The sequence below is a fragment of the Chenopodium album genome, chromosome 17 (assembly GCF_948465745.1).
Source record: "Chenopodium album chromosome 17, dcCheAlbu1.1, whole genome shotgun sequence".
Classification (NCBI taxonomy): Eukaryota; Viridiplantae; Streptophyta; class Magnoliopsida; order Caryophyllales; family Amaranthaceae; genus Chenopodium; species Chenopodium album.
The window spans coordinates 44,251,496-44,264,252 of NC_137850.1; the positions used below are offsets into that span (position 1 = coordinate 44,251,496).

Consider the following 12,757-nt stretch of genomic DNA (forward strand, 5'->3'; position numbering starts at 1 on the left):
AAGATTGCAGTTTAGCCCAAGCAATTTGGATTAAGTGTAATTATTCTATGGTTTTGTCTCACTCTCTTTGTAGTATGGGTGACTAGTGGGAGCACTGTTTTTGTTAATTTTGGGGAGGATATGGTGAGTTTAATTACCATGTGTTGGGCTATGTAGGGCACAAGCAACAAATGAATGATTGAAGGTGAAAATCCGTATGTTGAGCAAATTGCTGGCTATGCTTTGAAGATTAATACGAAGGGGCGTGAGGTGGGAAAATTGAATAACAAGGGGAATTGATGGGTAGAAAGAGTGTCTTTGTGGGCGGGTCTCCTCTGACATCTGATGTGGTTAAAATTATTGTTGATTCTGGTGTTTTGGGGGAGGTGGGGACGGGGATGGGTGCAGTCTGTAGATATATAGTGAAGGGGTGGTGATTTGGGGAGCTACGATGTAGTGGAGTGAAAAATGAGAGACTAAGATTGAAGAAGTGAAAGCGGCATTTTAGGGCGTGAAGATTGCGAGACACAGGGGTATGAGATCGAGAGTGATAATCTGGTGGTGATTGAGGCAATGAGGAAGCGTTTGTATGGCCCCAATTCCTTTCATCTAATTATAAAGGATATTCTAGATTTTTTTTCTTCTAATTTTACTAGTGTTTCATGGTCTTTTGTAAAGCGAGAGGTTAGTAATGTAGTACACAAATTGACTCACTTTCAACCATGGGAGTTTGGCCAAAGGGTGTGAAGTGATGTAATCTCTCCTCGCATTTTGGAAATTTCTTTGGTTGATCTAGAATTTATTTATTTATTTATTTATTTATTTATTTATTTTTTTTTTTTAAGTATTAAAGTTGTCACTTCCAAAGTTATTCACTAACAATTTTCCGTTTTACACAGAACACTAACCAACTCATATAATTAGTGAATTATACACTTGCTAGTCTGCAACTGCATTAATAATAAAATGTAGATGATCGTCAGCTGATGTTAAAACCGCAAAGGTAACACTACCTATACAATTGCATAATTCACACTTCACACGACACTATTAGTTTGCCATAATTGCCATGACAAAAGAGTCATCCTAACCACATTTTTTATGAGGAAAACTCATCCTAAACACATGATAAATCTATATCTATACTTTAGTATTTAAAAACACAAACCAAAATTGACACATGTCATCATTCTTTCTCACCTTTCTTTATTCATTCTCCCTCCTTATGTTTTCAAAGAAATTCTCTCTTCATCTCCCCCTTTATTTCTCAATAACTTTTATATTTTGTAATCTTTATTTTAATTCAATAACAAATTAAATTTCCTAAACCTTCTCCTCTTCTCATTATTCCATCTATCAATTCAATTTATTCACATTCATAATCCATTTCTTTAATTTGACCCCTAATCTTCCCCCTCTTCTTATATAAATACAAATTTTCAATAAAGATTTTTTCACACTCATTAAGTTTCAAAAACTAAAAAATTAGTTTATCTCTCAAAATTCTATGTAAAATTTCTACAACAATGAGGATGATGATTGAAAAGGGAAATATTGAGGTGGCAAGAATACTATGGAAATTCCATAGGATGACATTATTTGCGTGTCATGGGGCTTTAATTTCGAAGATATTAAGCGCAATATAAGAGACATATATTGGTAAAGACTAAAGAAGAATATCATGTCTTCACACTTGATGTAAAAATTATAAAATTATAATAAGTGTTTGGTATTTACAAAGTAGTTTTTATACAAATTGTTGATTAATATATCATGCGATAGAGATATGATTTTACGATTTTAAGCCATTTTTTCTACAACTATTAGTCTATTACCACTAATTCATAAAATATTATAATATGTCAAAAGACGATAAAATAAATTCATTCAAATAATTTGTAAAGGTTTTTTTTTTGGTGACAAGATAATTTGTAAAGTTTCAAATAAATTTATAACTTAAGCATAACCCGTGCGTAGAACGGGTCCAAAAGCTAGTTGTAATTGATTTATGTTACCATATTTTCCTTTCTTTTGTTGTAAACTCAGTTTAATTAATGTAATTTCAGTCGTTTTTAAAATTGAAAAAAAAACACTACAAAACAAAAAAAAAAACTTACAAACAATTTATACAAGTTTTTATTTTTTTTATTTATGTGACAAATTATACAAACTTTGGTGTGTGAAGATAATATTTGGGAAAAAGAAATGTAAATTTAAACTAATACTCCGTACTTTTTAAAACAGGATTATCGTATAAAGATTCAGCCCATTTATTTATTAGACGGATCTATTCCTTTAATAACTGTAACGGGTCATAGGGATCCATAGAATTGCTCTCTCTCAGATTAGTGAGATATCCATTGAAGTGCACTCAACGTTCTCCATTGAAGCGCAGTTGGCGTTATCCGTTGAATCTAGTTCTTGTATCCCCCATTGAAGCAGCTTCTGAGGTAAGTTGTTTGTATTTGTTATCATCATATCAAATATCCTTAAAATTATGAGATCGATAATTGAATCAAATATCCCTATAATTATGAATCAAATTTGATTGCTAATGTATTGCACAACACTTTAATGTTAGGATTTAACTATGAAATCAGAGCTCTTTTCCCTCCTGCCCTGCCTCAGGGACGGGCCTGGTTAGAGTAGGAGAGTAATGGGGAGAGGAGAGAAAACCGGCATGGGGCTCACATTGTTGAATAGCTAAATGAAAAAATCATGAACCAATTACGATGTGATTTGAGTTTAGGATGTATTAAACGTCTAAATTATTGATTTAATCCCTAAACAATGGTGATTTTCTTGGAAAGTGGAAGTTTTGCTTATGATGTTAGGGTGATCATATTAAGTATTGGTACATTTGGTAATATTTTAGAATCAAGAGTCTATTATTGTGTAAAACTATAGATTATTAGTTTAAGATGTATAAAAACTGCCAATGATTGATTGGATTTTCAAAATGATGGTGATTATTTGGGAGACAACAGTTCTGCTTATTAGGTAGGGAAGTAGGGGTGTCTATGGTAGAGCTAAATTATAGAGAGATAAAAAAAAGGGTATCATACAAAGTATATGTTCAATTAAGAAAGGAAGAAAAATGAGGAATTGTAGTCAGGTATAGACGAATGTCATGCTAAAGCTCTTTACACACTTCCTGAATTTCTGGTTGTGTTTGTTATTTGTATGTTGAAGTTTAATTTCTTAATATTTTCTCGTCCTCCTTGGCGAAAAACTTGCTCTTTCCTTGGGTTTTGTACTGTGGAATTGTTTATCGGTTCTTCTTCTTATTGAATATTGACATATTTGATGTCTTGTTGAAATTGCAGATTAATGGATTGTAGAGAAAGGTACTTGCATTCATATTGGATGACCAAGGTGAGCACTAACCCTTTGGGAAACCATTGTTTATGTTGCTATGAACTTTATCTGTTGCTTAAGTTTTGTTTTCTTTAATGTTATTCAATGTTGGAGTTGGAGCTGTAAAATTCATGGAAGTGAACTTCTTGTTCTGACTTACGCGACAAATTAATGAATATTTTGCACTAAACTTAGTTACATCCGTTGACTTGAAGATATTAAGTGTCTGATTGTTAAAAGGGATTTCAGATTAGCTATATGATCAAACTGTCAATAATGCTGTAATCTCAATAAATATATATATATATATATATTTTTTTTGCTCAATTAATCTGCCTTTCTCCCCCCCCCCCCCCCCCCCCCTAACCTTTTGTACATTTAATTGAGAGAGAGAGAGAGAGAAGGGGGGGGGGGATTACTAGGAAACTATTGAAAACCTTAGCCTATTACGAGAGATGCAGGTTAGTCAGTTAGTGGATTGTGTTAGAACTGGAGAGAGAATTTACTCGTGGTGAAGCTGTTTTGAACTTGTATCTTATAGTGAACTTGATTTAGCTCCTATAGTGAAAGCAACTATAGAACAAGAGATCTGGAATCTCTATAGGTCTTGGGTAGTGTAAACTCAAACTTGTTTTGAGGTTGTACTATTTATTTGGTGGATTATATTAGGCCTTTGAGGGTTACACACTCTGACTGAGAAGGTAAGAGTTTGCATCTTATTATCCCGGAGTGCTTAAGACTCTGCGGTACTGCATGCAGGTTGGGCATGGAGTTATGCTCTACAAAAATTTGAAAGGTTTACGGATTATGTTGGTGGGCATGGAGTGGATAACTATCATCTGCAATGCAAATATTAATGGACAGAATTATCTGTTTTATGTTTGGAAAGGATACATTTTCTCTCACATATCAGATACGGGCAATTACTCAGATAGGACATGTTGAGCCAGGCTGATTGTGAATAAATAATGTACAGTCAATAGAAACAGTAGTTCTTGAGGCATGTGATACTTATTTAGGAATGCATTCTGATTTCTATGCAGTTACTTGCGAAAAGTTATTTTTTTTTTATTAATGAATTGACCTAACTACTGTGTTTTTCGTGTTTTCGTGTGCCACACACAAAGTTATGACCAGGGTGTCACATATGCTTGTTTGTAATTTCTTTTATGTGTAATCTGTATCATCATGTGCCTTTGCAGGTTACTAGATTTTCTGCTATACTACTGTGGAATGTTCTACATTTTTTGGTGACAATATGGTACTGGGTAAACGATGTATATTACACGCTTGAAAGCTACCTTATCACTTGTAGATTTTTTAAGAAATACAGATCTTTAGATGCAAGTAAGGTGAAATACCTGGCTATTGTGATTAAAAGTGAAGAAGCGCACCAGATTTCAGAAGTTATTGAGCTTTTGCATTGGGTGACTGCTATTGGAGTGAAGAATGTTTGTCTTTATGATATGGAAGGTAAAATTGTGGTGATCTATAAATAGATTTTAAATTACTCCCAACCCCTCAAATTGCCTGTATCAGTTTGCCTGAGGTTCTGGTTGTTTAGGGGTGTTGAAGGAATTACAGGAGACCATTATAGCTGAATGCGATGCAAGACCACGGAAGGTATCAAATCTTCTCATATGATCCTAACCAGACAGGCTTTTGTGCATGTTTGCTACAGAGTTATCTAACAGAGAGTAGTTTGGGTTTGCATATAGTTAATGGATTTATCTTAATAGGAAAATGGTTAAATCATAAACTTGCATCTAATCCCATCATATTGTGATAGATTCTTTTTTTTTTTTTGTTGTTGTTGTTGTTAGTTCTGCGGGAGTTTTCGTTGAAAAGCGTATCCTATTTTTGCAGGCAGTTGAAACAGATGAAGCTGTCCTAAAGCCTAGTCAGTTGATCTTGGAATTTGTTTCAGTCTCTGATGGGAAAGAAGGTGTAGTGAAAGCAGCAAATTTGCTTTTTTCAAAGTATAAGGATGGTAATGGAGACAAGACAAAATTTACTGAACCAATCATTGACGAGGCTTTACAACTAGTTGGTTTGTCTATTTTTCAGAATGTTTTCTTTGAAGTTTTCCTTTCTAAATTTGACAACTATTTAGTCTCTTGAAAGTAATTCCTTATTCAATTAATTTCTATGAGCAGGTTGTTCTGGTCCCGAACCTGATCTACTCTTAATTTACGGACCTGCAAGATGTCATCTTGGCTTTCCACCGTGGAGATTAAGCTATACTGAGATTGTGTGAGTAAATCTTTTGGAAGTGTGAACCATTATAACCTTGCGTTGTAAGCACAATTTTCCTGGACTAGCTAAAACAGCAGTAAAAAAAAAAAAAAAAAAAATTAAAAAATTAAAACAAAGGATACAGTTTGTAATGGAAAAGGCTCCCACAAGTAAATCTCACTGTTTCTGGAACCACACTGGTTGTAAATTGTTCTCTCTCTTATTTTCTTTTCTTCATAATCCAATTTTCGTTGCTTGACATCAGGCTACTCTGTACTCAGGAGATTTTCTTAGCACATTGAAATTGTTAGTTGTACTCTGTGTCTCCATATTAAATTTGGTTGCCTAGTGCATTCCGTTACCCTATTGTTAGGGCCTATTTTCTGTAGTTATGCTTCTTGTATCTTGCTACTTGACCATATATTTACAGTGGATGTTTTACAGCTTTCTTTTTCTGATGCAGACATATGGGAAATTTGAAGTCAAAGAAATACGGTTCCTTAATCAAGGCCATTTACAGATTCACTACAGTTCGCCAAAATTATGGTAAGTCTTTTATGTAAATTGTTTGTTCTATTATCTTTTCACTTGTTAAACATTCAGAAACTGAAAAGGGCTACCCTGTTCTGTGTAAAGATAAGTAGATAAGCAAAAATAATTACTAGACACTTCTATCCCGTCAAAGCGTTCTGCTATTCATAACTTGAAAAATTATTGATGGCTGTTATAATGTTTGAAGGCTTGAGATTATACATTTTCTCTATCAGCAAGACTTTCAATATTCAACCATTTGGCTGATTGAATGTTCAGATTTTGAGAATGGACTAGTTGTGCTTTACTTCACATGCTATAAGGCGTTGTTTCTGATTTTCTTGGCAATTGTCTTTTACTGTTTTCTCAGGTACATAGCATATACTGATATACACCAGAAGTGCTACTGAGTCAGATATAAGGCGAAGCATTTCAAACATGCCAGAACACTATATGGATGTATGAGTAGGCTTAACACTATACCACAACATTCTTATGGGGAGGGAGAACCTTAAATACATGAATTGTTATCTCCTCCCACAACCCCCAAAATAAGAAAGTTGGTTCCCGTTTGTAGGGAGGCAATCATTTTGTACTTCTTAAAGCTCTTGTGAGTTTGGCACAAGTTGTAAATTGATTGAAATTGATTTGTTTATGAACGTGCACATCCATGAAAAGGCTCATCTTGAATTATAATTTATGAACATAGACTTGTTATTGCAGTAGTTTATCATGATGAAAACCATTGAAATAGTTTCTAGTTATAGAAACGTTTTCAGTCATACCATTTATATAGTAAGGTGATATTTTCTTCAATTTTGACCTTGTGCAAAACAAATCTTGTAAAAGCAATAAATTGCCTGCACCTCTCCCTCATGAATCAAAATCCATTCCTGCTAGCAGCAGAATTTGGATCTGTAGATTTTCTGTTCAGCAAAACAAAATCAATTGTAACATTACTTGCCCACAATTTACCATTTGATTTTCAAAAAATTGAATATAATTCCTCTTTGAAGATATACAAGGACAACAACCATGTCCCTTCCAATTACAATGTTGTTAAGGTGAGATTGCAATGCAACACAATTAGTATTGGACAACTTGTGAACTATACTTCGTACAACAGCTATAAGAAAGATGCATCCATGAAATTGCAACATGTCATACGCAGCATCCTCAATACTCTGTTTCCAAAATGCCATCTATAAGACCGAACTCCATCGCCTGCACAAGGAAGGGAGGAATATAAACAAAGGACTCAATCTTGCTGATAAGCCAAAGAAAGGCTTATGGATTGGGTAATGGGAAACATTAAAGAAAAGGAAAATTTGTCAAAAATAAGTCAACCTTTATGTGATTAGCTTAAAATAAGCCAACCTTTTGATTAACTAAAAATAAGTCAACCTTTATAGAATATCTTCCCAAAATGAGTTATAACCTGTTGAACTTGAAGATAACCTGTTGTTTGGTTAAATATGCCACGTGTCCTAATATAGTTGGTTTGTTTAAAATTTTAATTAAAATAAAATATTAAGTTATTCAAAATATGTTAGAAAAATACCCCTCCTTTAATGAAGAACGAAACAGCTGCAACCCCCACCCCTTGCCGGCCACAACACACACACACCAGCCGGCACACCCACCGGATCCCTTTATTTCTATCCTTTCCCACCGCCGCCCTTTCTACTCCTCCCTTCTTTATATTTTATTTTTCGAATTTTTCGGGTGGGTGCTGGGGTTTTCGGGATGAATTCTATAGGATAGCTGTTGGATGTTTCGGGGTGGATTTCGGTGGTTAGGGATGAAATTTGGAGTAGAAATGGCGATATTTTGGTGGTTAGGGTGGGGATTCGAGGTGGGTATTGGGGTTTTGAGGTGGGTTTCGGTGTGAATCTACGGGTATGGGTTAATTTCGGGTGTTGAAGACCGGCGTTAGGGAGGAGTAAGAGACAGGGTCAGGTGGGCCGTAGGTGAGAGAAAGGAACCTCAGGGTGGGGATAACAGTGGCTGACAAGGCATTAGGGTGTGAGGCTGGTCACCAGTGGTCTGTAGGACGGGAATGGAAGGGGTGAAGACGTGGGAAGGAGGTGGTCGTTGGCCACCAATTGAGGGTGGGGGTTGCTGGAGTTTTTTTTTTTTTTTTGGTATAATTTGTTTAATTTTCTATAATATTTTTATTTAATATAATTATAGCTAAACATCAAATTAAATTTAATACTAGTAAATTTATTTTAATTACAAAAATTACCTGTTTTGTAGGTTGCAGGTCAGTTGACTTATTGAAAGAAAATACCTCTTTAAAGTTAACTTATTTTGAGTTAATTAAAAAGTTGGCTTATTTTGAGTAGGCTTATTGTTGACAAATTTTCCTAAAGAAAAAATAGAATAACAAAAGCAGCATAATTAACAAACACACACACACACACACAAGATCCGTCTCTGCAAAAATAGATTGGGTAATGGGAAACATTAAAAAAAAGGCTTATGGATTTTCCACCTCTGAAATCATGAGTGATGACCAATGTGAGTTCAGACCAAAATTTGCTGATATCAGTGTATTCTGTGAAGATCATGCAAATGGATAGCATGATCCCACTCATTAAGCACTTTCTTCAGCCAATCTGGTGCGAGGAAAGGATGAAGCAATTTCTTAACAGACAGGCGAGAATTATAAAATTTTGTGAAATATTTTTACTAAATTCCAGAATCGGGGGTGATGAACAAACACTGCAAGTAAATGTTGTAAATAACTTAAAATGGCTCTTTATATGCAAAAGGTTTGCACTGAACTTTGTTTGCTTTTCAAGCAAAAGTTTATACTTTGCAAGCAATGAGTCAATTGCTATTCTCTTAGTATGCAAAAACATTTTATTTTTATTGCAAAAATTAGAGGGGCTTTTTTTCAAGTAAAAAGGAACATTTATGAAGCCCACATATTCTACAGTATATCTGCTTGACGTTACCTCAGTAACAGATAGGAAACGATCCCTCTCTGTGTATTGCTGTACTTTTTCAAGTGGTTGACCAGTGAATGCAGCATACATTTTGTCAATTTTCTGCAATACAGCCACAAGGAAGAAAGTTTTGTTCAGAACTAGTCTCAGTAATACCACACTGTAAAGCAGTAAATTCATAAGACCATTTACAAATACTTATAAATTGTATAAAATACGTGTCTATCCCCCAACACCCATTTGAAATCGATAAGAATTTGACGATTCTAGTTTGAATTGCTTTACTGAGTCCATCAGTACAGAAGTTCATTGTAAATACTGAGTAATGAGCTGATGACTGTTATAGTTATTCTTGCTTAAAACAAATGAGGAATAGAGACTGATACTGACATGGCGAGACTGAACTGCTTCATTCACTTGACGCCTGACGTCCTCAACGTGACCCTACAAGATACATGCAAAGATCAAGCTCTAATATGCAACATATTAAGCCAGAACCACTTGTATAATTTGCTGCATTAACACCGTATAAAATGAGAATTAAACACATACCCCACATCCACTCTGTGGTTGATGGATCATAACACGTGAATTTGGCATCGCATAACGCATCCCCTTTTCTCCACCAGCAAGGAGAAGTGCACCTTGACTTGCAGCTACACCAAAACAAACTGTCCCAACTTTTGGCTTTATCTGAAAGTGAAAATACCGTTGTTAACAGAAACTTTCCGGTATTCTTTTAATGATATGAACCCCCAGGAACCAGCAAAAGGATTCTGAACCCACTAGTACCCTATCTCTCTTTCACACTGTGCATAAAACCAAATATAACCCGCACCCTTGCCCCCAACAACTGCAAAATAATCTTGGACAGCTTACCCAAGACATGCAGTCGTAAATTGCTAACACGGAATATGTGCTTCCACCAGGACAGTTTATATACATCTGAAAACATGGGAGAGATACCCATCAGACACAGAAATTCTCAGCCCTGAATCTTGTACAAAGATTGATATGAAAAGGGAAGAACATGTGAGCTATTAAAAAGAATACCAGTATGTCAGAGTTTTCGTCAATAGTAGCCAAAGTTACTAGCTGAGATATAACACGTTGAGCCACCTGAGAATTCACTGGTTGCCCAATAAATATGATCCGATTCCTGAATAAAACGCTAGAAAGGTCCAAAGGTCCCCCTGGTGTCATTACAGCAGGCATTACAGGTGGATTACCCTTTCTGGCTTCTATAGGCCCATTGCTGGCACAAAGTAGAAGATTATGAGGAAAGAATGTAACTATCAAGGCAATAGTCAATCAAAAAATACAGCAATAAATAAACTAAGGTTATTCCATCAGTTATTGTCCAATCATATATAGATCTTTGTTCTTTAGAAACTAACAATGATAAAAGAGACCTAACTCCTTTCCTTCTGCTGCTATTGAGTGTAACTCTACATTTCTTAAGCAGGAACCCATATGGTTGAAGATTAGATCATTTCAATGGTACATCCTATGTCATATGATATTGCCAATGAGATATAAGACCATAACACCACGCCCCCCCCCCCCTCCCCCTCTATTTCCCTATCCAAGAAACAATATCAAATACTAGTAATTACAATAACACGATATGCAAACGTGATATACTAGTACACTAACACATTGTTTGACAGATAAATTAAAGTCTACAAATCTTTCTTTCTGAATTCTAGCAGGGTTCTTTGTTTCCGGATAAAAGTAACATTGATTCAAATTGACAAATGGATAAACTATCTTAACTAGAACAGCAACATACCTTAAAGTTGAATTGTACTGACCAGACTGATCGGGCTTCAAAGGCAGACCAATGCTTTTACTAGATAATCCTGCAATTGTAGTGACATAGCAGCTTAAACGTACAAAGTCAAGCTCAACTTAGAGAGAAATACAACACATCACCAGCAACTTCACCTACATTTCTTATTTAAAGGCAATAGGCCACTCCGGTCATGCCAGGGGAAAAAAAAGGGCAATACAAATAGACCACTTAGTCGCTTACAACACGTTTGTTAAGTAGAAATAAATGGTAAGAAAAATTAAGGTTCATTCCCATGGTAATACTAGTTCACCCTAGGTTGGCTCTTTTTTTTTTTTTATATACAATTTTTCATTACCATCCATTAGCATCTATGGTGGTATTAGTTGGTTGACATTTTTACAGATTAACACAAGTTTGAGGACGAGATTGCATTATTGAAGACATTAGGATGCTACTTTTCTTGCCAAATTACAATTGAATCTATTCTCATTACCGCTATCTATAATTGGCTACCAACAGAGCTGTTAGGGGTTCACTTATTCTATTGCTGATAGATAAGTTTCTCTTTCCTAACATCGTTTAGCTTAGTTTCCTCCCTGTGAATCATTCCAATTTCCTTATAAAAACCTCGTTTGTAATTGATTGAGAAAATACAATGGTACTCAATCCCCTTCAAATATCTCTAACCCTAATGACAGTACATTTCCATTTCTACATTCCCTCACTTCATAAATTGAGCAATACCACAAATCAATCATAATATTCGATTCAGATTTCCATTCTATTTCTGATTATAGTTTCCATTCTATTAGCGAAAAAAAAAAAGAAAAAGAAAAAGAAAAAAAAAAAACTAAATGCCTGAATCAACAAATAAAACCAACCAAAAGCTAACAAAAAAAAAAAACAGTCATCCAATTCATACCCACAACAATACTAACTGCAAATTCGCACTTTTTTAATGAATTGGGAAAACTGTAATGCAAGCAAATATCACAGCTAATAAGTCTAAATATAAGTTTCAGTAACAAATCAAAATTATCCTCAAACATTTCAAATTTCGGAAAAAAAATAATTGAAAAGATAAATTTGTAGATAGTAAGAAATCAAGTTACCAGAAATAGATGAATAATCACTGGAGTAATTGGATAGTACAGAGACAATCGATTTACTTGAGCTTCTGCAATTGTAAATCAATGAATTAGAAACTACATCAAAAATTAAAAAAATGCAATAAAATTAAATTGGGTGAAATTAAAGATACCTTTGGGAGAGAAATGGAAATGACGAGGTTTTAGTTTTCTGAGAAGCAATTGAAGAACAAGTAAAATAGGTAGAAATTGAAGCTGCCGCCATTTTTGTGATTTCTGGGAACTTGGAAGAGTGAGTGTGTTGAAGAGAGAGAAAGAAGGTGTTAGGGAAGAAGACGACTCTACTATACAGATGTTCTCGATGAATGGTAAGTAATGGTGATGTTTTTGGGTTTTGGAAGGCCTAACTCTAATGGATTGGGGTGGGTAAAGAATTGGGCATGGGCCGAGCCATTGTATTAGCCAATATGAGTGGTACGCCCATTCAGCATGGGTCATGTATGGATATCATATTTAAAAATTAGTTACAACTTTCATTAAGAGTTTAGCCACCTTTTGTTATGAACCTTTTATTGGAAACGAGTGATGACGTGATGATATCAAGGGTTATGTTTAGGTGCCAATCGTCATGTACACTAGACTACCAGCATAGCTCGTGGATATGAGCCACTTGACCCAAGCCTAACTTTCGCTATGTTCGGATTTGAGTCAATTTTATGCTGCGTATAAATCAACCCAAATAGTTTAATACTTCGTACGAGTTAAAGTTGTAGAACTGCCAACTATGATTAGAGCGTTTTAAATTAAGTATTGAACTT

The 12,757-nt window shown here is 34.9% G+C and overlaps 2 protein-coding genes across 3 annotated transcripts; one reads left to right on the forward strand and one right to left on the reverse strand.

Annotated features, from left to right (window-relative positions):
• Positions 1-2,263: 2,263 nt before the first annotated feature.
• Positions 2,264-6,918, forward strand: LOC145589838 (uncharacterized). 2 transcript variants are annotated; one of them, XM_081646523.1, is made up of 9 exons: positions 2,264-2,310; positions 2,346-2,429; positions 3,306-3,354; positions 4,539-4,809; positions 4,901-4,959; positions 5,203-5,386; positions 5,493-5,589; positions 6,035-6,117; positions 6,473-6,918. In XM_081646523.1, exons 3-9 carry the CDS (start codon positions 3,310-3,312, stop codon positions 6,478-6,480), a joined length of 747 nt encoding a protein of 248 aa, XP_081502649.1. In that variant the 5' UTR covers positions 2,264-2,310; positions 2,346-2,429; positions 3,306-3,309; the 3' UTR covers positions 6,481-6,918. The 2 variants fall into 2 exon arrangements, with proteins under 2 accessions (XP_081502649.1, XP_081502650.1); XM_081646524.1 differs by having other exon boundaries at positions 2,297-2,429.
• A 144-nt stretch (positions 6,919-7,062) lies between these two features.
• Positions 7,063-12,300, reverse strand: LOC145589837 (ATP-dependent Clp protease proteolytic subunit 6, chloroplastic-like). The gene is made up of 9 exons (XM_081646522.1): positions 12,113-12,300; positions 11,964-12,028; positions 10,849-10,918; positions 10,110-10,311; positions 9,936-10,001; positions 9,609-9,749; positions 9,447-9,500; positions 9,066-9,158; positions 7,063-7,326 (listed from the first exon to the last, which is right to left on the reverse strand). Exons 1-9 carry the CDS (start codon positions 12,202-12,204, stop codon positions 7,279-7,281), a joined length of 831 nt encoding a protein of 276 aa, XP_081502648.1. The 5' UTR covers positions 12,205-12,300; the 3' UTR covers positions 7,063-7,278.
• Between the last annotated feature and the right edge of the window lie 457 nt (positions 12,301-12,757).

Excerpts from the sequence above, each read along its gene's own strand:
- LOC145589838 (XM_081646523.1), top strand. The coding sequence starts at position 3,310 with ATGGATTGTAGAGAAAGGTACTTGCATTCATATTGGATGACCAAG. Across the intron at positions 5,387-5,492 it reads CGAGGCTTTACAACTAGTTG|GTTGTTCTGGTCCCGAACCT; the intron begins GTTTGTCTATTT and ends TTCTATGAGCAG. Across the intron at positions 5,590-6,034 it reads TTAAGCTATACTGAGATTGT|ACATATGGGAAATTTGAAGT; the intron begins GTGAGTAAATCT and ends TTTCTGATGCAG.
- LOC145589837 (XM_081646522.1), bottom strand. The coding sequence starts at position 12,204 with ATGGCGGCAGCTTCAATTTCTACCTATTTTACTTGTTCTTCAATTGCT. Across the intron at positions 10,312-10,848 it reads CAGTACAATTCAACTTTAAG|CAATGGGCCTATAGAAGCCA; the intron begins GTATGTTGCTGT and ends ACTTTGTGCCAG. Across the intron at positions 10,002-10,109 it reads ACGAAAACTCTGACATACTG|ATGTATATAAACTGTCCTGG; the intron begins GTATTCTTTTTA and ends CCATGTTTTCAG.